The sequence below is a fragment of the Eublepharis macularius genome, chromosome 15 (assembly GCF_028583425.1).
Source record: "Eublepharis macularius isolate TG4126 chromosome 15, MPM_Emac_v1.0, whole genome shotgun sequence".
Lineage (NCBI taxonomy): Eukaryota > Metazoa > Chordata > Lepidosauria > Squamata > Eublepharidae > Eublepharis > Eublepharis macularius.
In genome coordinates, this window is record NC_072804.1 from 13,379,806 (window position 1) to 13,407,176 (window position 27,371).

The 27,371-nt window shown below is 45.1% G+C and overlaps 1 protein-coding gene across 2 annotated transcripts in view; it reads left to right on the plus strand.

The window, feature by feature from the left end:
• Positions 1-27,371, plus strand: part of SEPSECS (Sep (O-phosphoserine) tRNA:Sec (selenocysteine) tRNA synthase) — a 38,423-nt gene that overhangs the window by 5,877 nt on the left and 5,175 nt on the right. For both annotated transcript variants that reach the window (XM_054999345.1, XM_054999346.1), the window contains exons 3-8: positions 6,663-6,781; positions 6,877-7,035; positions 11,796-11,949; positions 20,785-20,887; positions 23,123-23,252; positions 23,586-23,677. In XM_054999345.1, coding sequence (XP_054855320.1) covers positions 6,663-6,781; positions 6,877-7,035; positions 11,796-11,949; positions 20,785-20,887; positions 23,123-23,252; positions 23,586-23,677 — 757 coding nt within the window. The remainder of the gene's footprint in view (positions 1-6,662; positions 6,782-6,876; positions 7,036-11,795; positions 11,950-20,784; positions 20,888-23,122; positions 23,253-23,585; positions 23,678-27,371) is intronic.

Here is a 27,371-nt window from a genome sequence, read left to right on the forward strand (position 1 = left end):
TCATTTCCTTGTCTTGTCTCCTATTGGGCTAAACAGGGCGATATCCTCCTTCTCTCTCCTCTGAGCTCACACTCTCTCTAAGATGTAGTTAGACAGCATCTATCTCTATCTCTCCTCTTTACTATCTGATATGTAGTTCCCAGGGCTTTTTTTCTGGGAAAAGAGGTGGTGGAACTCAGCGGGTTGCCAGCACAGGGGGCGACTCTTGGCGGGAGGTGGTGCCCCTGGTACCAAGGCCAATGACATCACTTTGGTCAGCTGGAACAAGGGGGGAGTTTTTAAAAGTTTAAATCACTCTTGGCGAAAATGGTCACATGGCTGATCTTAGGGGGCGGGGCCACCAGCCATGTGACCATTTCCAAGAGGTTCCGGAACTCCGTTCCACCACGTTCCAGCTGGAAAAAAAGCCCTGGTAGTTCCTAAATAAACTCCTTTACACCTTTAATCAGTACTACATAACTACTGCTACTTTATTTGTTGCTCTGCCAACAAGTTTTACCATAGTCAATGAAGGGGGGGGGGCACCAAGGCTAAACCCAAGAAAAAAAGGGTAATTGCACCAATTGCCCTTTTTTCCTTCTACAGTAGAGGTTGTGGCTTCCGCTCGCACAATAGTCCAGAATTCTCCCTCCATACATTAAAGACAAAAGCATGGTAAATGTCATTTATATGCAGATGTTGAATTAGGGCAGTTGCATTTTTAAATGATTCTTTGTGACAGATTAATTGCTGGTAACATGAGAAAACAACCCTGTTAAAATTGATTTTATTTGAAAGATGCAGAGCTTATGGCAAGACGATCTGCTAATAGCGCAAAGTCCTAGGTCAGGTGGCAGCTGATTAGGCTATTTGATATTTTAGAGATGACAGAGACTTATGTGACTGCTCCAGACTGAATGGACTTGATTAGTTGTCATTCTAGCTTTTATGTCTGCAAAGCAAGTAATTACTGGAATTCCAGTTCTTAAGATGTTGGCACAGTTTTATGCAATGGATTTTTGCCTTTGCTTATCAGCAAGCTGTTATTCATAGTCTCATCTCTGTGTGCACTGGAGGGCGGGATGGTCCCTCTAATCTTGTAGAGGCCTTGCAGGAAGCAGGATTGGTGCAAGAGACTCGTGGCTTCCGCAGGAGCCCGATGAGAAATGAAACAAGATTCCAGGCCCTCTGGCACATACAAGACTTGCAGGACAGGCAGGGTTTGTCATGAAACAAAGCCATGGAGAAGGCAAGGAGCATTTTCAGTCCCTCATGTAGTTTCTTTCCCTTCCCCGGCAGTACAGCTATTGGGGAAGGGGGGGAGTGACATGAAGAATTCCTTCTTGCCTTCTCCAGACCACTACGTGAAGTGAAGCAAGGCCATCCCCTGAGTCTTCTCTCTGTGTCCCAGGGACTGGTCTCGTTTGACTATGCAGAGAGGGCCCTTACAGGAACAACGTGGGATTCTTCTGCCAGCATGAAGAGACGCACTCCCCTGATTTCTGTGCAGTTCACAGGAGGGCCAGTTGCCATTGGTAGCCTTGGGAACTCTGTTTCAGCACATGATTCAAGTCAGTTTAGACTTCTTGAAAGTTTCGAACACCCAGCCTTGCAACTGTTAGCACCAGGGTTTCTGAGAGTTTGGCTCCCAGTACTTTTTTTTTCCAGCCACTTGGATCATCTGTGATTCTCCTGTAGCTACTAGAGAAAAGAGAAATAGGTGGGAGAGAATACAAAACAGCTGAAAATTTGAATTAAAATCTTAATAATAAAAAAGAGAATACAACCAGCCCTGCTGTTCTTCTTGAGCCAGCCTTGCCCTTGTTAAGCCCGGTTGGTTGGCCAGATGCAGGCAAGCCAAAGTTCAGATGAGCCTCACAAAGTCAACAGGTGAACCTTGGCAGGAGACTTGGTCGCCCTGCCTTGTTCTGCCAGACGTCAAGAGGACACAGGCTTATTTGGCCCCTTGGACCAGCCGGCCGTGAGGAAGGGACCAGAGTAGTCAAATGAGTGAAAGGAGCTCCTGCCTTTTTCTAGGACTTTGTCAAGGCAGCCGTTCTAAATCAGCACTCTACTTCGTCAATAATCCTATTTCCTTTCAGTGGCAGATTTGAATCAGTATGACGGTTAGTCTTTTTGGCGTGGGGGAGATGGCATCTGATTGGAATTAAAGTCCCTCTCTTCCCTGGCAGGTGTTCTTGTCCTTTCCAGAGAAGTCCTGCTTGAGCAGGAGAAACAGCCCTTGCTTTGCTCCATAGTTGCTTAGAACCCACCCCTCACTTTCTTTCCCAAATTTCCCTTGGACAGAAAGCTTCTCTTCCATTTCATTGGTCTTTAGGAGAAGATGGTAGCAGCAATGGCCTGCTGGGGCTTCCTATTACTGCAAGAGCTAGGAAACGAACCCACCCCTCTTCACCCTCCAAGGAGAACTTGGAGGAGGAACAGAGCGGTGGCTTCTCTCCTTCCTTATAAGGAGTTTGCTTACATCTTGTAAAGCAGAAGAGTGGGATTGGCCAGGACCACAAACGATGCTTGGCTGGTGAGCCTCGTGAACAAGGTCAGAGCATGTGAGTCTGTTCAAATTGTTGTCTCGGGCCATGGTGGTGTCACGTGTGGGACATCTTCGCTGTACTAGGCTGCCCTCCGGACTATTCTGCTAGTCTGTCTGGGTCAAGTGAGCCAACAAAACAAAACTCGAAAGTATGGATTGAACATAAAAACAGCCCTGCTGGATCAGACCAAAGGTCCATCCAGTCCGGCATCCTGTCTCACACAGTGGTCAACTGGCCAACTATGGAGGGCAAACAACAGGGCACAGAAGCGGAGGCCTTCCTAAACTGTTGCCTCCTAGAACTGGCATTCAGAGATTTACTGCCTCTGAATGTGGACGTTTCCTTTAGCCACTGTGGCTATTGTTCGCTGATAGATCTGCCCTTCATGCATCTGTCTAAGCCCCTTTTAAAGCTGTCCGTACCTGTGGCCATCACTATATCCTCTGGCAATGAATTCTACATGTACTCGTTATGTAAGAACAGCCATGCTAGATCAGCCAGTGGTCCATTTAGTCCTGCATCCTGTTCCATGCTGTGGCCTGCCAAATACTCTTACTGAAGGCCTATAAGCAGGATAGAAATCTTCCCTTGCCGTCGTCCTCCCATTTAGAAGGCAACTGCTGCCTGTGAGCATGGAAGTTCCATTTAGTGACACATCCTTTGGCTGTTAATAGACCCGTCTTCTGTGAATTTGTCTAATCCTCTTTTAAAGCTGGCTTAGCCAGTTGCTAGCTCGGCTACCGGCAGATGGAACAGTTGGAACGATCCCTGGACCTCCAAAGTATTTGGACAGATTGCAGATCAGCCCGAGCTTCCCATGTTAGATGTTCACTCAAAGCAGCTGAGCCAAAAGATTTGGAATCAAAAGTCCTGGCCCTAGGAATTTTATTTGTATTTTCTTTGGTCTCATGAAAGAATTTGGAATTTGGGAGCAGAAATTTTTGGTTGGCCTCCAAATTCTTGGTTGGCTTCCCTGGTTTTTAGAACTGCCAACCCTCTCAATTGACAAATCATGTCTCTTTTAGCAATAGGGGTCACCTTCTGGATTTTCAATTATTCCACCTGCCTGAAGGTTGGAAGCTGGACAGTGTTAACTGTGGGCTGCCAACCTAGGTGGATGTCCATTGTTTGGGCTTCTCGCAAGGCTTCCAAGCTACGATAATTCATGGCAGGCTTCTTCCTTGGTAAAACCAGTCAGGGAACATCTACCCTTGTTAGTGAAGTTGAACATAATTACATTTTCTTTAAGATGGTTTAACTTCTATGTCCCAATATATTAAGATGGGACATGTCTTGGAACTTTTCCAGGAATGTATTTTTTTCTTGATCATCCACTGATCAAGAAGCTTCTCCCATCCTGCCTCCTGCTCTCCCCCAGGTCCTGTCATGGAGTCTGTGTTGTGGCGTTGCCAGCACGTACTGTAAGAGGCAAGAAGAGTTCAATTGCCCTGCCCTGCTGGCTGCTAAAACCAAGGGGAGGGCGGCTTGGTACAGATTGCAGCATTTGTGAGGCTGAGGCAGTGCTAAGAGCTCAGGATCCCACCCTGCAGTCCCCTCCATCTGTTGCAGTAATAGAGATTAAAGCACATTATACTAATCAATACTAAGCTAATACGTAGTAATGGCTTGTGTTCTGGGTGAACTTTTAAACTTTTCATGAACTGTCTATGCATTTTTTTAGAGTGTGAGGTAACTAAAACAGGTGCGCTTTAATATTTTGACAGCTAATTAAAAATAGTGGACTCCATCTAGATTAACGTTTCTTTATCAGAGACTGGACCAGCAGTGATCAAGCATCTTAGCTCCTCCTGTCATTTCTCACAGATTTATGGCTTTGTTTTGCTAGTTAGATATAACGTCATTTTTTGGCTAATTAGAAGGTTATACAATAGATGAGTTAGTTAGGAAATGTTAGCAAATTTAATTCTGATTGCCTTTCTGTGTTCTATTTTTGTAGGACTTATATTAATAATCTTATATTTTTAACTACTTGCTTCATTAAAAAATAGAGTGTATTTTCAATAAAAGAAATAAACTCTAACAGGTGTCTGAGTACTTTGATTAGAAGCGGCAAAGCAATAAAGAACTAAATAAATAAATAATAAATAAATGTACTGATAAGCAAACAGTTCAAAGAAAAATTTTGCTTGACAAGTCTTGAACTAATTGCTGAACACTATCCAAGAGAGAAGATAAATCTTTCATTTGAGGTAGTGGAAACTTAGTTAAGACACTGGCCAGAGAGCCTGTTTCGCACCCTTTCCCTGTCCTCAGAAATCCACTGAGAGCAGGGCAAGTGCCACTGCTGTGCATAGGGGGCCCCTCCTCTGCCTCCCAGGCAGCCGTGCAAATCCGCCCTCAGCCTCTGTTCTCTTGGCCCCCCTGCCTCCCCTTTAACCTTTGTGCAGAGGGAGACTCTTTTCCGGCAGTCACTTGAGACCCAGAAAGTGAGTTTTGGGCCACCTGCAATACAAAGATGCTCAAGAGGCCTACAGTACAGAGACACTCGAGCGCCTCCTGCCCATAAAATGCAGGTTACAGAGTCGAGCAGCCTCAGTTTTCTTTAGGGCTGTGCAGGGAGGGGGGTGGGGTGGGGCTTACAACCTTTCAAACTTCTCTTGGCTTTGCTGTTAGAAACCAGATTGTTTATTTCATTAGCGTTTCAAAGAAGAAGATGTATTTTTAAAGAAGGACAGGTCACTTGTTTCAAAATGCTAATAGCAGAGTGGAAGACCCATTTTCTAAAAGGGAAATGGAATGGAGGTTGAAGGGTTGTCCTTCCTACCATCCCTCCACAGTCCCAAAGCAAACTGAGGTTGCACGAGTTTGCACTTTGCATTGTATGACCAAGAGGCATGATTTTTCTTTCCTTTGAGCCCTGAGAACCAGTAGAGGGATATGTGGATCCTACCACTATCCTTTCACTCCACTGAGCAAAGTTTGAAGTTCTCCTCCAGCCTAAGGAGGCTTCCCCCAATGGAAATGCCACTTAAGATGGAGGATGGAGGAAGTTCTTCCAGTATAAAGTTGTATCTATGCCATCTTATGGATCTTGGCCCTGGCTTTGGTTTTATTCTTTTGGATTGCTGGCTGAACAGACTTTTTAAAGGTTTGGAGTTTTTGCCTGGGACCAAGCTAAGCAATACATACTGTGCTCCGTGTGTGTGCGCGTGCGCGCTTGTGCAAGCATATACGTATGTGCTTGAAATATTTAATCTTAAGGTGAGCGTTATAGTGTTTAGATTATGTTGCTGAGTGTGTGACACCAACATGACTTCTTGTGTGCCAATTATCCCCCTAATAAGGTTATCTTTAATTTTTGCCCTGTTCAGTGAGTCAGTAGCTCTTCCAGACTCTTGTGCTGGGAGCTCCTTCAGTTTCTCATTGGTTGCTGCTTTTCTCAGTCATTGGCCAGATCGTTCCTTGAGCCAGGCTGGTTATAAAACTCCTACTGCTGGAAGGTGGCAAAAGGAAGACTTGCTTCTTTGTGCACAGCTGCCTTAGATAAAGCCAGGCCACATCCCTACATGGAGGCACTCGGTGCAGAGAGAGAGCTGCATTGGAGCAAGAGGAGGGTGAGATCTCTTTCGAGTGGCTCTCAGACCCATGGGTGCAATCCCATGCGCAGCAAAGCACGGGATCTGGCTCCGTGATCTGCTGCATCTTGCAGGCCCCTAAGCTGAATGCGACACACCAGCTATGTATTGTGGCCTTCCCAGGAACTCGTCTTTCTCTCATCTTTTTTTTTCTTTCTTTTCCAGCTCCACACATCCAGAAAAAAAAAGGAAGTTTGCTAAGCTTTGGCTAGGCCACCATAGATCACTTATAACCAGTTGTGGAGATGTTCACTATAATGCATACAGTTGCCAATTTCATGTTAGTTAAACATTAACATCATTCATGCATTCAGGTTTCATCCGCTAAGGTGTGGCGCAGAATTTAGGATCCATCCAAATATTTACCACAACCGTCTTCTATATAGGATTGGATCCCACGTCCCGTCTGGCTAGCGGTGGAGCCCTCTGCTGGTAGGAGACGGGTAGTCCACTGGCAGAGGCTCTCGTTGCTCGCAAAATGGATTCTTAAGATTCTGTATATTAATTTTTTAAAACTTTTTTTCTTGGTTTTCAGGTTGATCCATGGGATTGGGAGGTCAGGTGATATTTCTGCTGTCCAACCAAAAGCTGCAGGCTCCAGCCTCTTGAACAAACTTACAAACTCACTTGTCTTAGATATTATAAGACTTGCTGGTAAGTGGGGAATGGAGTGTGTGTTTGTTTACAGATGCTGCAGATAATGTAGCAGTGCCCTAGTGATTCCCCTCTGCCTTGCCTTTTCCTTGCAGGCGTCAGGACAGCGAGTAGCTGCTTTGTGGTCCCCATGGCAACCGGCATGAGTCTGACGTTATGTTTCTTAACTCTGCGGCACAAGAGACCACAGGCAAAATACATTCTTTGGCCGCGTATAGACCAGAAGTCCTGCTTCAAGTCCATGATTACTGCAGGTAAAGAAAGTGTGTTCCTTGTTCTGAAATGAAGCATTTTGTAACTGAAATCCTGTAGAAGCAGGTGGCAGTTTTATCATATACTCTAGCAGGTGCTGTGGCATAGCACTTAAATGGTCAGGCGGTGAATCAGCACTCCACTGGTTCGAATCCCACTCCTGCCATGAGCTCAGTAGGTGGCCTTGGGTAAGCCACTCCTCTCAGCCAGTTCCCCAGCTGGATTGTGGGGATAATAATAACACTGACTTTGTTGACTACTCTGAATGGGGCACTAATCTAGAAGAGTGGTATATAAACACAGTTGTTGTTAATATTATTATTATTAATAATAATAAGCAAGAAATCAGTCTTGCAGAATTTGTGGTCCAAATCCAATGCATGCGGCCCCTTTCTCAGAACCTTCTGGGCCCACAAGGACAGAGGGAGCCTAGAGGGGCCAGGCAGGTGTCAGGAGGTGTGGCAGATGGCTGGGTGGCTTGTTTATAACGGCTGTGTATTGTTATAGCTTACTTGATGCCTGACACCAAATCCTTGTGATTTGCTATAGCCAAACAATGGGCAGAATGCAGCCTTCTGTCTTCTGTCATGTGAACATGAGTCTGGTCATTGGTCTGTCAGTGTCAGTACTGCTTACTTTGACTGGCAGCAGCTCTCTCGGGTCTTTCCCATCACACAGCACCTGAGGCTTTTAACTGGAGGTGCCTGGGATTGAACATGGGACCTTCGGTATGTGAAACAGGCACCCTGCTGTGAAGCCATGACCCCACTGTCCTTAGCTCATGCAGCGCAGACCTCTGTCAATGGATGTAAGCTGGAGTAACTCTCCAAAAGATGGCACTGTCAGGGCTTGCCGCAGCCGCCGCAGCCACCGCTGGGTGGGGCACTGGGCGGTCTGCTCCTGACATCAAAGGGGGGCTAGGGATTCTGCGGGACCCTGCTCTGTGGATGGAGGGGCGGTATACATCACCCAGACTCCCTCTCACTCCACTCACTCCACTTGGTTTCTGCCATCTCCTCCTCCTTCATCCACTCTCCTTCTTGCCTTTGCTCTCGCTCCGCTCCATCACTCCTACTCAAACCCACCACCGCAGAGCTCTTCCCAGCCATCTTTTATAGGGTTTCCTTTCCCCGCCCCGCCCTTCTTCCAGCCTGGATCTGGGCTGCCCCAAGTAGTTGCAGCTGGGGTAGCTGATCTGGCTCCACTGACTGGCACCAGCTGTGTCGTGTTGCCTGATTGCCAAGCCTCCCTGACTCTGCTGATTGCTGAAGGCAGGTCCAGCTGTGGCCCCTTGGCTGCCTGCCCAGCTCCTCCCCCAGAATGCCTGTGGCAGCTCCACCTGAGGTTGCTTGGCTTCTGGCACTCCCTGGGCCTGGCTACTGCCTTCTAGCTGGTGTATAGGCTGGGGCGTGGTTCTGGGCTGTTGGGACTGCTTCTCCTCATTAGGTAAGGGCTCTGCTTGGGCAGCTGCTGGGTCACTATTTCCCCTGCCCTTGCCTTCTCCTTCTACTTTGCCCAGCCCCCTGCCTTCTCCCTGGATGGTAGGGCTAGCTGGCCTTGCCCTGCCCCTTTCAGCTCCCTGGGGCCTTGGACCCTTGCCCCTTTTTCCTGGCATAGGCAGGTTCTGGCTCTGATGGCTGGCTGGGGCAGCAGGGCCGCTGCCTCTCGGCTGTCTCTCACTGTTTCCTCCCAGCGAGGCTGGGGGCTGTGCCTCAGACCCCGGACAGGCACGGACTGTCGTGTAGCTTCCCAGCCCCTTCTGCAGCACCCACTGCTCTTGTATCTTGGAACTACTATCCTTCCGCCAGGACTGCAAGACAGAGTTGTTCCGCCAGGCATATGGCTGAGGCTGGGCCTCTGCCAGCCTGGAAAAAAGGGGTGTATAAAATCTTAACCCTCCCTGTGAAGGCTGCCCACCATCCTGTTTTAAATGTGTATGGATTTTAATGTTGTTTTTGTTGTATTTTAATACGTTGTTATCCGCTCTGAGGCCGCTTGCGGGGAGGGCAGAATAGAAATTTGAAATAAATAAAATAAACTATGTGAGGATCATTCTGAAGCCTCGTAGACACTGTATTTCCCCTACAGCAGTCATTGCTGATGTTTGAGATGGGCGATCTGTCCACTTCAGAGGTTAAAATGCTTGTTGTGAACCTTCTGTGGTATCTGAGCAGCTCGTCGTATGATGGCAGGGAGCTTGCAGGGCAGCAGCAGCAGCAGCAAGAGTCAGTGTATGTGATCATTGCTGAGAGAAGTAGAAGGCCAGTGTGGGCTCTTCAAAGGCTACCTGATTACACACATTCTGATTAATCAGTATTTATGCTCAAGTGAAGCATTCTGGTGCATCTGTTTTCAGAGCGGAGAATGGATGTTCAGACTGCTCCACCCCCCTCTTGTGCTCCAGTCCCTAGCCATGTGCTTTCTTTTAGCTTGTATTCTTTGCAATCTCACTCCCCCCCCTCCATCCTCTTCCTCAAACCATTTTCTCTGACTCTCCCTCCTTTCCATTCTCTGACTCCTTCATCCTTCACCATTCCTCCAGTATACCTTCTGCAGGTTATTCTAGGTGTGTGTGTTTTTCCTCATCCATCCCTTTCCATCTGTTCCTTCTGCATTTTAATCTCCTCCTAGCTTTCCAGTTCCTCCGCTCTATTAGTATCCATTTCTTTGCTTCATTCAGGCTGCCTTTTATCCCTCACAGAGGAAGCCTGAAAATTCAACATGTGTGTGTGTGTGTATATATGTATACAGTTTCTGTGAGACAGTCTTGATCAGCATTGTTTTCAGCACTGACTGCCGAAGATTGATTGCTGTGGTGTGTTTCAAATCGTCAGATATGAATAAGCCTTCTGCGTTTTAAGTATAATGCAGTTGAGTTATGCTGACAGGGCTTGCTTAGGGTGAAATCCCAACTCTAATGTCAATGTTGAAATGCCCGTTGATTCCAGAATTGAAAGACAAGCTGCTTCTCCATGCTTTAAATTTTACTTTGGGTTATATGGGTGGGGGAACTTAAGCTCAGGCAAAACACAAAAATGTAGTGTATAAAAGAGCAAGCCTGACACCGCCCTGGAGCCGGCTGCTACGCACAAAAGCAGATGATCTTCATTGAGCTGCTTTGCGTAAGATGTAAGGAGGCGCCTTATACTGAGACAAACCCTGGGCTTGGCTTGCCCTGTGTGGTCTGCTCCCGCTGATAACGGCCCTCAACAGACTTGGGGGGGGGGGGCGGCTTTCCTTGACCTATCACTGCATTTACTTTTAAGTCAAGAACCCAGGATGGGAGCATGAGACATTCTATGAGAAAACTGCACAGGCTTCCGTGTCCCCCCCACTCCCTCCTGACACATGAATAGATGCCACTTAGGTTTGTTGACAGCGAAAGGAATTCACCACAAGCCAAAACCAGACAGGGGCATCAGTCTGCTGAAGGAGAAGTGAGCAAAAGACGGTGGTGTGTGTGTGGGAGTGGGGGTTCTTACAAAAAAATGATTTGTGCCTCAGTCCAGCAAGGGGAGGGGGTCTTGGACCCAAACCCCTCCTCTCCTTTGGAATGGGTCTCTTTCATTGGGTAACTTGGAGGATGTGTGCTTGGTTTGGAGTCCAAAGTGGGGCAGCCTCTGGTGCCCTCTTCTGGCCATGGCAAGAGTGTGCCTTCCCCGGCAGAGTTCCCTACGAGTACCCCCTTTCTCTTACTAAGAAGGAGGACTTCCAGCAAGGTCGAGGCTCCAGGGCCCTTGGGTGTCACTGTACAGTATGCGGAGCTGTGTGCAGTGATGATGGGAACCGTGGCGGGGGTGTGTGTGTAGTTCCCGTTTCTTTTGGTGCCTACAGACCCTGTGGTGAGCCTGCATGGCCACAAGAGGGAGGGAAGGTCCTTCTCAGGGTTCCCAGCACCCCCACACAAGGCTGCCAGCACGCAAGTCTCCACTGTGGCAGTTGCTTCCCGTTACCTTGTAGTGCATCTCAGAGGAAGCTCCTGGCACTATTTTGGGCCTGAAGTGCATTCGTTTCTGATTGAGTGGAAAGTTTAGAGAGATTTGGACTTTTAAAAAAGGAAATTTGCACTTTCCCCATTATCTGTGCACCCATTGCCAAATCCAGTGCCGTGCTACATATGCTTAATTCCCGTTAAAAGTTGAGCAGGTGTAGCCATGTGCTGGTTTGTGGCCAGTGGGGAAGACCTGGGCGCCGGCATGTACCAGAGCTTTCCATTCTCCTATACTGTCCTGCATCTGTTCCCTTTTTAGAAAGGAGTCACCTCCTCACTAGAGCCCCTTCCTTACGATCTGGAATGCAAAATAAGTGTTTCCCCCAGAAATGTCCATAACACTCTTGAACTAGCTCTTGGTGAAAGTGTGTGTTTTTTCTCTTTGAGATCAAAGTCCATCACAGTAGGACTAAAAAGAAATCTGTAGTTAAGGGGTTCATTGGCTACGCCATGAAACCCTTTAAATCTCTTGCTTGCTTTCCTTTAATTCTATGAGGGTTGTTCTGCCCCAAATATTATGCATGAAATTTGCCAGAGCAGCAATTTACTAGCATGATAATGTGATTAAAAAAACACTTGTTTACTAATGTTCATGGTAATCAGTATTAACTTGGATAGTAATTGGTGGTGGTTTTATTGTTTTTGTTATGAATGGCATTGAACAAGAGGGATAAATTCTGATTCAGGAGAGAAACTGGTATGCAGTCTGAAGGTTGAATTCTAGAAGTTCCTTGATGCCCACTCATACACTGTTTTTGTTGGCTGGACTAGGTTTTGAGCCAGTGGTGATAGAAAATACATTAGAAGGTGATGAGCTGCGTACAGATCTCAAGGCAGTGGAAACTCAAATCCAGGATCTTGGGGCTGATAATATTCTCTGTGTTCATTCCACCACATCATGTTTTGCTCCAAGAGTGCCTGACAGGTAAATAAATCCACATGTAAATATTCAGTAGCTGTAATCTATATTAAGAGTTGGTGAAGCTTCTAGCCATGATTGGCTGAGCTTTTCTGATGTCACAGAAGATGTGGGGGAGGCAAGAGGGTCTCTGGTTGCTATTGGCTGAGCTGCTCAGATCATAGAATCAAGACAGGCAGAAAATCTTATGGTGATAAGAGTGAGGAGGAAAATCATAGCAGAGCAACAGATGGGAGAGGGTCCTGAGGAGGAACGTTGTCAATGGAGATGCATCGAGAAGGCCTGCAGAAGAAGTTTTAGCCGAGAGAGAAGACTGGGTGACCTTTAGTCCAGAGCGTAATCAAGTTATAAACACACACGTTTTGGTCAGCGTTCGGAACTGACTGTATTCTTGACATGGTTACAGCTGAGCTACAGAAACAGTACAGTCGTACAGGACAGGTTTTATAGTTATTTCAGATTGTGAGTAGGGGATTGCATGTGTGAATGCTCTCCCATATTTAAAAGCAAACTCACATGGGAAACCAGTGTTTTAGAGAGAAGGGTTCCAGCCTAGATTTTTTTTTCACTGGCACACTGTGTTTATATGTACATATTCATTTAATAGCCTGACTTTAAATCTCCTGTCTGATACGATACAGTCTACCCAGGGCTGCTTGACATGAAAGTGGAGGTTGGCTCTTAGGAACCCAGGTTGCATGCTAGCTAGTCTACCCAGGAATTCAAGGAACCCAACGATAAGAGTTTCTCTGTCTAGGAGGATTTTGTAGGAAGAATGATAGAGGAGGAAGATTAGATTAATGATCCTACCATCGCTATGGTTAAAATGGTGACATCTGCACATTGCTTTTTTGTGTGGGCCCGTGATCAGGATGGTCTTCAGCTGTTTATTTTCCTTGTAGTCTGCCTTTCTCCCTGAGACTTGAGGCAGATTGCACAGTGCGAGTCAGTACAGTCAATATCAAAGACATTTCAATAAACGTGTAATAGGTATATGCTAATAAGCATCTTGACGTATGTTGTTTTTGCTGTTTCTCTGTTAATACCCTATTCTAACAATCTGATGCGCCTAAGGCATTTTGTGGAGTCTAAAACAGCTTATGTCATTCATCTTAGCCTCACAACAACACTATGTGGTAGGTTAAGCTGAGAGTGTGTGACTGGCCCAAGGTCACCTTCCATGACACAGTGCGGATTTGAACCTGGGTGTCCCAGATCCTAGGTCAGCACTCTTGAACTTTTCACTCCAGATCTGCAATAATCTCTCTCAGAATTTGCATAGCAATGTTGAAAATCTTGCAAAGTAAGACAGAACCATAAGCACACAAAAAGAGCCTTGCTGGATCAGACTAGTTCAGCAGACTAGTCCCGACTAGTTCAGCATCCTGTTTCAAACAGTTGTCCTAGTAAGCCAACAAATGGCATAGAAGTCTTTCATCTGATGTTGCCTCTTAGCTCTAGAATTCAGAAATGTATAGGTGGATGTGATGGTTCCCTTTAATCACCATGATCAGAAGCCATTGATGAACCTTCCCTCCATCTATCTGCCTTTTAAAGCCATCTAAGCTTGTGGCCATGATTACATCATAGAATCAAAGAGTTGGAAGAGGCCTTATAGACCATCTAGTCCAACTGCATGCCCATGCAGGAACAGCCTAAAACATTCCTGACAAGTATTCGTCCAGCCGCTTCTTGAAGACTGCCTGTGAGGGGGAACCCACCACCACCCTAGGCAGCCAATTCCGCTGCTGAATTACTCTTAACATGAAGAAGTTTTTCCTAATGCCCAGTTGGTACCTTCCCTCCTGTAGTTTAAACCCGTTGTTTCGAGTCCTGTCCTCTGTTGCTAACCAGAGCAGCTCCCTTCACTGCCCTAAGTGACAGCCTTTTAAATACTTAAAAAGAGCAATCATGTCTCCCCTCAACCTCCTCTTCTTCAAACACTATGTTTGGAGCTTGGTTTCCAGGCCCCTGATCATCCTGGTTGCTCTCCCCTGCACCCGTTCCAGTTTGTCCACATCCTTTTTGAAGTGAGGCCTCCAGAACTACTCACAATACTCCAGGTGGGGCCTGACCAAGGCAGTATATAGTGGGACAGTGACACCCTGTGAGTTGGATGTTATGCCTTTGTTGATACACCCCAAGATTGTGTTCACATTTTCTTGCTGCTGCATCACACTGACTGCTCCTATTTAGCTTCCCATCCATCCGTATCGCAAGATCATCATGTTCACACGCACTGCAACCCAGAAGTGCATCCCTCATCCAGTATGCCTGCTTTGCATTTTCATTACCCAGGGGGAGAACATGGCACTTACACATGTTAAATCGCATCTTATTCAAATCTGTCCACTTTTCCAGTGTATTCAGATCTCATTGAATTCTATCACTTTCTTCAAGAGTGTTTGCTACTCCTCCCAGTTTGATATCATCTACAGATTTAACAGTAATCTTTTCACACCCTTGCCCAGATCATTTATAAAAAGATTGAAAAGCACAGAACCAAGCCCCGTGGCACTCCACTGGACACCTCCCTCCAATCAGACATGATGCCATTGACAATCACTCTTTGGGTGCGGTTATCCAGCAAGTTCCCTGTCCACCTAACCATCCTAGAGTCAGTCCACAGTTCACCAGTTTACCCATCAGAACATCATGAGGAACCTTGTCAAAATCTTTATTGAAATCTAGATAAACTACATCGATAGCATTCCCGAGATCTAGTAAGCTCGTCACTTGGTCATAGAAGGAGATGAGGTTGGTTTGGCAGGAGCTGTTGGGGACAAATCTGTGCTGACTTCCCTGTATCACCATGTTGTCCATCAGATGCTTGCAGATTGATGCCTTTAATATCTGTTCCAGTATCTACCCTCCGGCCTGTAATTTTCAAGATTGGCCAGTAGGATTGTCTTTTCTCCTTTTCTTGAAGAACTGGGATGACATTGGCCCTCTTGTGGTCTTCCGGCATATCACCTGTCCTCCAAGAGGCCTGGAAGATGATCAACAAAAGGTCTGCAAGCTCTTTCAAAAGTTCTCTTAAGCACTCTCAGGTACACCCCACCTGGCCCAGGAGATTTGTCCACATCCAGTGCAACCAGGTGCTTCTCCACAACTTCTCTGCCCATGTCAACCAGCAGCCCCGAAGCCATGTTTTGCCTGCTACCTTCTCTTGGTGGGCCTGTTCTCTCCTTCAGGAAGAAAACTGAGGCTAAGTAGGCATTGAGCCTTTCTGCTTTCTCTGTCCTTTGTCAGAGTTTCTCCACTTTCACCCAACAATGTGGGTATCGCCCCCTTTACCTTCCATTTGCTCCTCATATATCTGAAAAATATCTTTTTGTTACAATGAGCACACACACACACACACCCAACCAGTCCCATCTCATTCTGAGCTTTGGCCTCTGATGGCTGCCCGACAGTGCCTAGCTACCCCTAGCTACTCCTCTTTGGATGCATTTCCTTCCCTTCATTTTTTCAAACATCTCTTTTCCTCCTTAGCTCATCACAGAGCCCTCTGTTCATCCACATTGGCTTCTTAGATCCTCTACCACATTTCTGTCTTGCTGGAATGATGATAGCTTAAGCCTGTAAGAGCTCTTCTTTTAGGAGAGCCCTGCCTTCACTCTCTGCTTTCTGTTCCAGCATTCTTGTCCATGGACTAACTCTCATATCTCTAAGCTTCTTAAAGTTTGCCCTGCTACAATCTAATTTGCGCATTTGGCTACAAACTCCTTGGTACTCACAGCAAAAGGAATTCTAGGAGGGTGTGATCACTTCTCCTGAAGGTTCCCACCACATTTACCCCGTCAGCCAACTCTTTCTCATTGGTTAATAGGTCCATCATGGCCGAGCCCCTCGTTGCTTCCTTCACCACCACCTTCACGCCCATTGGCAATGAATGGGATTACTTACTTCATGGCTTGTGGCTTCTCTGCCTGGTTCTGTCTCAGGTCGTAGTGCTGCTAGTGACTTGCAGTGTTCCTCTTGAAGTATTTGTGTTTAGAAATATTGTCACAAATTTGAACTTTTGAACTTTTTAAACTATAAGTTGGTTTTGATTAGTCTAAATTGAATTTGAACTGTAATGTGAATTAATTGATTTGATATAAATTTGTTTTAATATGTGATAAGAAAGTATAAAGTGGGATTTATAAGTCGGTCTTTATGCCAAAACTGGGTTGGAAGATTTACTAATGTGGATCACATCTTTGAAAATAAAAATTACCTCATCTCAGATTATAGCCGTTTGCCTTTCAGTCCTTTGCCACTTTCTCTCTTCCCTCCAGTATATTGATGTGGCCTATCTTATCCCCAAGACTATGAATTTAAAATATTCAATGGTATTTGAAAGGCCCTTTTATTAAAAAGTCTTCTGTCAGCCTTGGAAGGTCACACATTTATCTTTTTCAACAAGATTTGTGACAACCTTAGAAAATACCTTTTTTATGTTTCAGGTTTTTATCAGATGAAATGGTATTTTCCTTAAAAATATTTGTAAGCTTTCCTCTGACAGTGTTCCTTTCAGTGGGAAAGAACATTGTTGAGCACAGTCTTTCCTCTTGTCCCAATGTAATTATTGGTTGAGAATCCGTATCTTTGCTTGGTTTGTTGGTTTTGTGCTTCATAATTCAATGGAGTGAGGTGCACTTGAGCCCATTAATTTCAGTAGCCGTAAATGTGCCTCACTTTGCTTTGAATTTTGACCTCTGTTTGTAACTGTCATAGACCAGAGATTGCCAACTCTGTTCTTGAGACAGCTGGATGCTCAGCCAGCGCTATCAAATACCAACCTCAGCCCTGGCCCTGGCCTGGCGGAACGCTCTCCCGCTGGAGATTCGGGCCCTGTGGGACCTCCTACACTTCCGCAGGGCCTGTAAAACAGAGATGTTCCGCCAGGTCTTCAGCTGAGTACCAGCGGGTGTCCCCCCTCATTCCATCTAAGACCACCGTCTCTTCTGTGACTGCCCTCGGCCATGAGTTCTGCCCATACGCCATGGCCTATATGCAGGTTTCTGATTATTGATCTAAAGTAGCCTATGTATAAGGCATGTGGACTATTTTAATGACTGTTTTAAGATTGCTATTGATTTTATAGTTGATGATTAATTTATTGTATTTTATGGATGCTGTGAGCTGCCCTGAACCCATTCATGGGGAGGGTGGGGTATAAATCAAATAAATAAATAAATAACATGCCTACTCAGATTCTGTAATACAGTTGACATGGCTGAGCTCTGGTAAACAAATGATTGGACAGTCTAAAGTTACTGATGTGGGTTCAGGGTAAGGCTTGAGGAAGCAGTGGCAGTTCTGGCCAAAGCCCCTTCAGTATCTGAAGAAGAGAGCTGTGGCTCACGAAAGCTCACACCCTACCACAATTTTGTTGGTCTTAATGGTGCTACTGGACTCTTGCTCTTTTCCACTGCTACAGATGGACTAACATGGCTACCCATCTTTATAATTCACATTATATTCTTTATATTCCATATTTTCCCTTTTAAATGATGTAAAACCTATATTTAGAGACAAACATTTTATATATGTTGACAGCTGCTAAATTGGTTTGTGCAAGGGTTTGGAAATTTAAAATTATTCCAACAAGAGAAGATGTGTAAATTAAACGCAAAGACAATATAATTGCTAGTATATAAACTCTGAAATGTGTATATCTGTTTTGTAGAAGCTTAATATTTCCTATTATCTACTCAGAATAGGTATTGTTTCATTAGGAAATTGTAACTCTTTCTTGATTTTCAATTTAAAGAACCAAAAATCATTCATATTACTTTCCTTCTCATTGGAACGTCCAGCAAATAATTCTGTTGCATCTTGGTTTAAAATCCAGTTGAGCCAGCAGCGAACCAGGTAGAATTGCGTGAAGGGCTGGATCAGGCTGGAGGGCTATAGACAGTTAAATAGGCCTGTACCTGGGAGGGGAGGGAGTGGCCCAGGGTACGGAGGTTGAGGGGAGGGTAGCCTCCCAGGAGGGGCAGAACCAGCCCGTCTCCAGCCCTGAGGGAGGGGTGTTTCGAAGGGGAAGAAGGGAGCCATTCCACCCAAGAGCAGCTGGAAACTGTGGCGCCTTCCAGACTGGAAGGGGGTCAGTTGGATAATGCTAAAAACCCAACCGAGGGAACTGAGGACCCCAACCAAATCTTTGCCAAGGGCCCTGGAAACAGTGGGACTAGGGGTGGTCTAGAGGAACAGATGGTAGAAAGTCTGGGGGACCCAGAAATGTTTCTGTCAGAGGTTCAAGGAGACCCTAGTCTGGAACCACTGCGCAATGGGGCAAGGAACCAGGAAGTGGAGTTCTCAGACGCTCTTTCTGAGCAAGTGGTATGGAAGCAGGGTCGATTATATAGGCTCTGGTTACCACCTAATAGGAAAGGGTCTTGGAAAGCAGTTCAACAGCTTCTGGTTCGAGAGAAGCACAGGCCCGAACTCTTAGAGTTGGCTCATGACGACATACCCTGTGCAGGGCACTTAGGAGTTAACAAGACCAGGCGAGGACTCCTGCTGAACTTTTACTGGCCAAAGTGCAGATTCCTGTGCTTTTTATAAAGAGTGGATGAAATAGTATTTGGTGTCCTGTGACATTATTGTGATTTATGTGAAGACTTAAAAGAACAATATGGGAATTGCTCTTAAAATGATGTTTTTCCACATTTTACTTTCAGTATGCCTAAGCACGGACTATTGACCTGATTGACCTTTCTCACCCACCCTTTGCCAGTTGCTATACTCACCTTCTCCATCCAAGAGGGAAGGGTTTTATACTCCCCAGCGTAATACAGCCTTGGATGGAAATAGAAGCACTCTGGGTGTAACGTCCCTGTTGCTGCTCCAGGGATCCCCACCCCATTAAGCATTGGTGGGAGTCCTTTTCTTGCAGCTGTGGACGGTATTCGTTTTCTCTGCAATAACTAGTCCTGTGCTACCTTTTGACACAGCTTCTAGTGGTAAATGAACAACAATTCCTAATTTTGAAAATGTTAGCTCTTAGAATGTGCTTACTATGTGCTTATTAAATTGGGCCCAAACTAGATGTGATCTTGAGAGATCCATGACGAGATTTTTGTAAGAGTTTTAAAAAACAGTTGTCACGGTTGTGTGTGTCTGTGTATCGGACAATTGCAAGAAGGAGCCTGTTCTTCCCCTGCCCCCTTTCAATGATGACAAACCCTGGGGAAGGTTTGTATTTGGCAAATTTGTGCTGGAGGCAAAAGATTAAACAAACGGCTACCCTAATCTGATTTTGGGCCCTGGGCAGCTGTGGTTTTTTAAAAAAATGCTGAGAGTATCCGTGTGTGGATTTTCCAGCACCCGTTCTGATTTGCCCCTCAAGCACACTAAACCGTTAAACCTCTCAAACCATGGATCAGGACACCAAAGGGGTTGGTTGCAAAGCAAGAAGAATTGAGGAACGATAACTGGCAGAGGAGGCGCTGGAGAGCCCAATGGCAAATTTGCCTTTGTAGAGTACAGAATGGCCATAAATATGCTGACCACCCCAAATTATATGTTTATCAGTACTAAACATGCCAAATAAAATGTTGCTTGTTAGTGAGAGTCCTGGTTTTTTTTAAATCTTGGTGAAGGGTGCCATGGTGTTTCCAAGGGGGTTTCCAAAACCTTCAGCGAGTTTAAAAGTAGAAGATACTTTTTAGTTTTGTGGTAAAAACTAACCACAAATTGAAACTCTCTTTAAAGGAATGATGAATACAGGTGCCATATGTGCTGAGTCGCTTGTTTATCTAGACTTTCTGTTGATTGTTTTTTAAAGTGCTTGTAATATGTGATATAGATCCAGAGGAGCTAGCCATGTTAGTCTGTAGTAGCAAAAATAGAAAAGAGTTCAGTAGCACCTTTAAGATTAACCATCTTTACTGTAGCGTAAGCTTTCGAGAATCCCAGTGCTCTTCGTCAGATGCATGGAAGGTATCAAGAAACTGGTCAGATATATAGGTGGAGAGGGAAGCGGGGGAGTAGATGCAATCAGTAGCTTCTGATAATGGGATCAGTTTGCTTCTGATAATGAGATAACCATTCATAGTCCCTATTCAATCCAAGCCTGACTGAGTCAAATTTACATATGAATTCCAATTCAGCAGCTTCCTGTTGGATTCTGTTTTTGAAAGGTTTCTGTTGAACTACAGTAACCTTTAAGTCCTTGATGGAATGTCCTGATAGATTGAAGTGTTCTCCCACTGTAATATGTGAATGTGGCTAGTATTAGTACCCTGTAATCCATCTTGTGTGCATCTGATGGAAAGACCCAGACTGAAATTGTTAAAATAAATAAAGGTAATGTCCAAACTCTAAATAGTAACAACTATTGTGTCAGCTGTTGAAATATTTTACATTCTCAGAGTTGGCTGAACTTTTTGCAAATAAGTACTCTTGGAAAGGATACTTTTGAAACTTTAGCCAAGCTTGAGGATTTTTACTCTGACTGCTGCTTGTTAGCAAAATCAGCTAAGAGTGGAATTATGCAATAGTGGCTGAGATTCAAAGACCTGTGAAACTAGTTCCATGTGTCTTAAACAATGTTCCCTTATGACATACCAAAAATTGAATTTGGCACCCGAGGGGAGTTGCAAAAGCCATGTGTGCTATCGTGTAGTGGTCAGCGAGCTAAAGAAAGAAGCCAGGAATTCCACTGGGCCATCATAAACCCCTTGATGTAGTCTAAGCAGCTCTTTGGATCCCACTTCGAGTTTCATCCCGTCTTCAATAGTGGGGCAAAGCCTTGATAGTGGATTTGTTTCCCTTTTAATCTATCTTTAGTTTCTCCTAAAATGTTTCTGTTGATCATGTGTCCAAATTTCAATTTTATGATTGCAGACTGGAAGAACTGGCAGAGATTTGCGCAAAGCATGACATCCCTCACGTTGTCAACAATGCATATGGAGTCCAGTCCTCCAAATGCATGCACCTCATTCAGCAGGTAAGAGGCACCTGCCTCAGATGCAGCCCTTATTCTTGGGCCTCAGCGGCCATTGTGACTCTCTGTGCGGCCTTGCTTGTAGGGGAAGCCTGTTTTCAAGCAGTTTGAAAGAGTCAGGGTATTCCCCTTTCCTAATCTGACTTACAGTCTGGCTGCATCTCATGTGAACAGCCACGTGGAATCTAGATTCTGAGGTCTGCTCTGTACATGCAAATAAAAAGCATTTGACTAAATACACATGAAATTGGAGGGTAGAGTACTCAGTGGCTCGCTGTATCTTCAACTTGTAAACTCCTACTTGTTGCAGGTGGTATGAAACCTAGTTACTTTTGGAACAGTTTTGTCTGTGTACAAAATGTAATATATAATATTTATTATTTATAACATACATACAGTCACTGGTATGCACTGCACAAAAGTTAAAGGCAGAGGCCAGGCCTGAAGGCTTAAAATATGAGGCTAAGGGAAAACGGTAGTGATGTCTAAAGTGAGTAGTCAGGTAATGAGGCGAGGAAGGCCAAGTGAAATGACAGGCATTTAACTGCTGCTTAATCTGAGACTCCTTGTAAACCTTGGCTTGGGATGCCTCCCCGGGGGTGCTGCTGACTTCCTCTTCCCATCTTTTGCACAGATTTCCCTTGTCAGCGTTTGTGATGGAACAATGATAGCCCGTAGGAATGTACAGAGTGCTTTGTAGGCCCAAATCCCTGCACTCCCAGGCAGGCTGGCTCCCCTTGCCCTCCAGAAGCTGCCTGCAGATGGTTCTTTTTGGCACACGTCCTCAAAGCCATGTCTGTAATACACACTTGTAAGTAGACCAGCAGCTGGGGAGAGTAAGAATTGCCCACCAAGCACCGAAAGAAGTGTGCATCCGGCACATACATTCTTTCCCCTAAGCTGCCCCCTTTGACCTTAATACTAGAAGGGAGGTATGTTTAAAGACACTGAGATGACGCATGACTTGGAGAACCCCAACCCCCATCCCCAAAAACATGTTTACAAGGCTGGCTTCAGCCAAATTAACATTTTTATTGTGGATAAAATTTCCCCTATTAGACTAAAGTAGCCTAATAAATCATTTCTAGTGATAGCCCAAATCACTATCTAGTGATAGCCCAAGAAGTGCGGCGGGTGCAGTTGGCTATTGGGTCACATGCTATTTTCTGGCTTGTTCTTGTTTTTTATGATGTATGTTTAAACATTCAGAGGGGTCCCCTTTACTTTGAACTTGTTTGCTTTTGGCTGGAAAAAGTAGATGTATTTTGTTGACAAGGAAGTGATTGTTTCAAGCTGCATTTGCCCATGTGGACAAAAGATAAGAGTCCTTGCTACAGCAACCCCCTATACTTTCAAGTAGTAAATGACACAGAAATTGAAGAGGTCTTGCTACTGAAAAATCAGCATTTCCTGAAAAATCCATGGGGGGGGGGGGCTCCTGCTTGAGAGTCTGGAAAACAGATATAGAATGATTAGCCGGGGCTTCACTGTACATTGGTAATTAACTTTCCTTACAATAATAAAATGTCTTAGTCCGTATTAAGTGGTGGAATTACATTGGGGGTGGCTAAGGGTTTGTCTTCATAACATGCCTGGTTTTTGGTGGAGCTGTTTGTGTAGTACCGGGATAGAATCTCCCAGGCTCACTCTGCAGTACCTGCAACCACCAGGTGGTAGGGAGACTCCGTGCTCTTATAGAAAGGAAAAAAACCCTTTTTACTTTTTCAGGAAGTAAAATATCTTAATCAATTTATACAAGATGCATCCTCATATTAACACAGATTGAGATTTGTATTTTGTGGTCTTACACAGATCTCTTACTGAATAGAAATTATATAGATGCAGCCTATGGCACACCTTGAAAATTGTTTTAGTCAGGCTGTATCAGATATAATTCTTTATCATTTTATAGTTTTGCAAAGCAACTCATGACCACAGTTACAGAAAGGAAGCCCGGTCAAGAAACCGAGACACAGTCCCACTGGGAAGTTCTCCTCAGCTGAGTTCTGTTGAAATGAATGGGAATAGTGCATTTCAGTGGGACTTACACAGAAGAGCTCGCCTGATGAATTATACCCATTATCTCTGTTGTCTGCCATCACTTCTTTTGAAGCACAAAACCTAGTGTTATGTTGCGTCATATTTTTAACAAACAACACTACTTGTTCATAATGTGTGGCTAGATCCTTGTGTGGCTTCTTCCTTCCTCAGCTGAGTTCTGTATCCTGTTTTTTGCAGGGAGCACGAAGAGGCCGAATAGATGCTTTTGTGCAGAGCCTGGACAAAAATTTTATGGTTCCAGTAGGTGGTGCTGTAATTGCTGGCTTCAGTGACTCCTTTGTCCAGGAGATCAGCAAAATGTATCCAGGTACATGGTTTTAAATGGATTTTTCTTCGCGGAAACAACTCTGCTGTAGCAGAGTGGTTAAGTGGCTGGGCTTGTTCGACTCCCACTACTGCCAAGAACTCTGCAGGTGGCCTTGGGTAAGCCCCTCCTCTCAGTCCCAGCTCCCCAAATGTATTGTGGGGATAATAATAACACTGACTTTGTTAACCACTCTTGAGTGTGGCACTAATCTGTCCAGAAGAGCGGTATATAATCACACAGTGGTGGTGGTGGTGGTGGTTATAAAAGGAGAACTCAGCTTATAAGAAAAGAACAGTTTTTAGGAGATTGTTTATATCTTCTTATTTTCCCCAGGAAGAGCATCCGCCTCCCCTTCATTAGATGTTCTCATTACATTGCTGTCCTTGGGCACAAAAGGGTATCAACAACTGCTGAAGGAAAGGAAGGTAATGTTTCAAAATTAACTTGATGAAAAATTGTAGCATCAAGTTATCATAACCTTGTAAACTGCACGCTCCTCATACATCTATGGAGCTCCAGTCATCGGCAGCAAAACCTCTCTCTCTCTCTCTCTCTCTCTCTCTCTCTCTCTCTCTCTCTCTCTCTCTCTGTGTGTGTGTGTGTGTGTGTGTGTGTGTGTGTGTGTGTGTGTGTGTGTGTGTGTGTGTGTGTGTGTGAGAGAGAGAGAGAGCATTGTGTCTTGCAGTGTTGTCTGTCTTTTGTGTGTGTGCACAGGCAGAGACTGAATTTTTTTAAGGTGAGGGATCTCGGCAGGTGTAATGACATAGAGCCCCTGCTCCAAAGCAGCCATTGTCTCCAGGGGAACTCATCTCTGTCACCTGGGGATGAGTTGTAATTCCTGAAGGTTGGCAACCCTACGTGCAGGGCCTTCCCGGAAGGGTGTCATTCCCATCCTCCCCCCCCGCCCCCCCACCAGTTTTCATCACAGTATATGCATCATGATATGCAACACTGTGAAGCATAGGTTGGGCTTGGGGGGGGGGGCAGGGGGCAGGCGGATCCAAAAGGGCAGTGTAATTGTTGGTAGTTCTGGAGAAAGTGATCAGTTACCTGGAGCTTCCTCAATTCCTGCTGCCATAGAAACCCCAAGATGGACACTGAAGGTCGGTAATACCTGAACTGCATACCAGGCTATTTTTTGTGCCGTAAGGAGTAAAACTATTAAAGGCTTCTGTGGAGGGCACCTGATGCATCTGTGTATGATTTACTGCTCTGGTTGTGAACTTCTTCCAGTCTTGGGGGTGGGGAAGGTGGTTCTTCTGTGCTTCTCTCTTGAGCATTCTGCAGACGCAGCAGAAATGGCCCTCCCGAAAGGAGGCTGATCATTGCGTCTCTGCACGAGTTGCTGCTCTCAGGCATTCCTCTTAATCCAGAGACATGCCCAGTACAGTAATATGGAGAAACAGAGGCAGTGAACATCTCTGATGGCAGCTGCTTTGTCATCGTACTCTGCTGGGGCAATAATGAAATGAGTATACCATTTAAATTCCAGAAATGGTTGTGATCTTTAATTAGAAACTTGGGAAATAAAGACAGAAGTAGAAAGAGCTGCCATAATTGCCCCATGAATGTTGTGGCCGTGCCTGGGAATGAAACGATGGAAAACACCTAATGATTCCTTATGAAAGGCTCATGGCCATTTTAAAACGAAATCAGCTTTATCGTGCCCATTTCCCTCCCAAAGGCAGTGAACAAATCAACTGACTATTTCAGTCTTCATCGGAGGAGTAGATTTACAGTGACAATAAATAAGTACTGAGGAATATCAGGAATTGCTGGGAACAACAAATAATTTGGCAGATAAAAGCCTCAATGAATGACCATATATCTGTACAAGTAATGAAATGCATTGCTCAGTAGTTAATTCCTTAGAGAATGAAAGGTTGGATATCTCACAATTTCATTCAAGAAGCAGCCTCTTCACTAAAAATTCAGTTCCACTCCATAAACCCGATTTCCTAAGCATTATAAATATGTTTCTGTTGTTGTAGAAATAAGAGTCCTCCACCACCACCCTCCGTTTTTAATTATTGTGCCTCAAATGTGCATATTCCTGAATGGTGAGATTTTAATCGTGATGCTTTATTGCTTTTCTTTCTTTTTTTTGCTCTGCAAGGGCTGAGAGGCAAAACTATTATACTCTCAGCAGGAGCTATTTATAGCTTGACATTGAGTGCTCCTTTCTGTATCAGTTCCACTATACCTACTCAAAAAAGCAGCCAGGCTATAAAAAAACGAGAGTGATTTTCTTCCTTTGCTTGCCTCAGCCTCACCTCCGATCTTACTGCAGGTTGTTCTGGGCTGCTGTTGACAACCAGCATCTTGCAGGGTGTATGTGAATCTCTGCAGCAGAACCAGACAGCGTAGACTTGCCTCTCGCCTTAGTAACTCCCAGCAATGGGGCACTCCAGGACAGAGAAAGGGCTGGAAACCTCAGGTGGTTTTTGTATTATCTCTTTACAGATGCACAGATTGAGCAGGCATTAGGCAGGCAGCGCTACTCTTAGAGCAGCATCTATACCCTTCCCGCCTCCTCAGCACCTCCCATATCCTTGCAGCCTCTCCTGTTTTCTAGGCTGCTTTTTGCCAGCCAGAAGTTTTCAGCTGCCTGTCAGACTACATGGCAAGCCCTGCGTCTCTTTCTGTTGCATACTCATGGATCAAGTAGAAAATACGGGTATTTTTGCTGTTTGTGGAAAGTTTCCATTCTGTCCAGTTTGGTTTACTTCCTGTATAGCGGCCATGATCCAAACCATTTTCTGCGAGAGCAGAAAGTACCTTTGTGTTTGTGTGTGGAATTTCCTTCCACCTGCAGCCCTTTGAACCATATGGGATGCCGTTTGGGAGGACCGCAGGCCTTGGGAATGGCTTCTCAGGGGCAGGGAAAACTGGCGTTTGGTGAGGAGAGCTCCTTGTGGGCAACAGAAACACCTGTCCATGCTGCTTTGGAATTGTTGCTAAGGCTAGCTGAATTTCCCAGTTTCCTCATAGAGTTCACTTCTGTTCCTGTGGTTGGCCAGGCAGTTTTCCACTTGAGCAGCCTGCTCACACAAGAATTCTAATACGAGAGCCCAAAATTCATGCAAGGCTACCCCATTCCCTTCTGTGAAACAGAAGAAGGTGCAGTTTGCAGGTGTCTTTGGTTCAAGCTGTCAGAATCCACTCTCAATCGAATGATTTAATAATGCATATGGAACACTTTGGGAAGAATATGTCATTGTCATCCCCAAACTTGATGCTGTTCTTGACTGAAGCAATGTCTCCTCCCCTCCTTTATTAAATGTAAACTCTCTTCTTCCTCCACTGGAAACGTAGCTGACATTTAGTGCATAAGTTGTTCAGGACTCTTCTAGCATGATAGGATTCTTTTGTGCCTGACTTAAGTATAGTAGCAACAATGCAGAAAAATCAATGGAATTCATTTACCTTTCTTTTAACTAAGACTTGTGCTTGGCATCTCATAAATTCCTCGCAAAATAGCCAGATTTTGTAATAGAGGTTAGGTATGGATTTGACCCCCCCCCCCCCAAAAAAAAGTATTGCCAGATACGAGGCACAGTTAATAGCTTGTATAGTAAACTGCTTAGCTAGCTGCTTATAACAATCCCAGAAGCTTGTTAAAATGGTGAAAAAATAATTTTGAAATGCAGAACATACAATAAATCAGGTACACCGAACAATTTGATTCCCTGGTGTTGCACCCTGGCCCTGCAGCCGGCCCCACGCACAGAGTGAATCAGTGGTTTTACAATCCTACCTTTTAACTTAGGTGGCTTTACCGCTGTAGAAAATAGCTAGAGGCTCAACCGTGCAGGCTGCCTGGCTTGGGCTTCCTCGTGCCAGCCTTGTTCGGGGGATTCGTTGGATTGCATCAAGGAGATGCCAGATGCTTTTGTTTTTTGTTCTGTGCATGTTGGTTAGTTTTTGCATGGATGGACGGCTGGGACTGCCCTTTGTTCAAATGATGCTGTATCCCTCTTATGGCTGTCTTCTGATCCTTCTGTACTACTGCCCTGTTATTAACAGCCACTGTGGTGTAGTGGTTAGACAGTTAAACTAGGATCGGGGCGACCTAGGTACAAATCCCCACTCTGCTACGGAAGCTTGTTTGGTGATCTT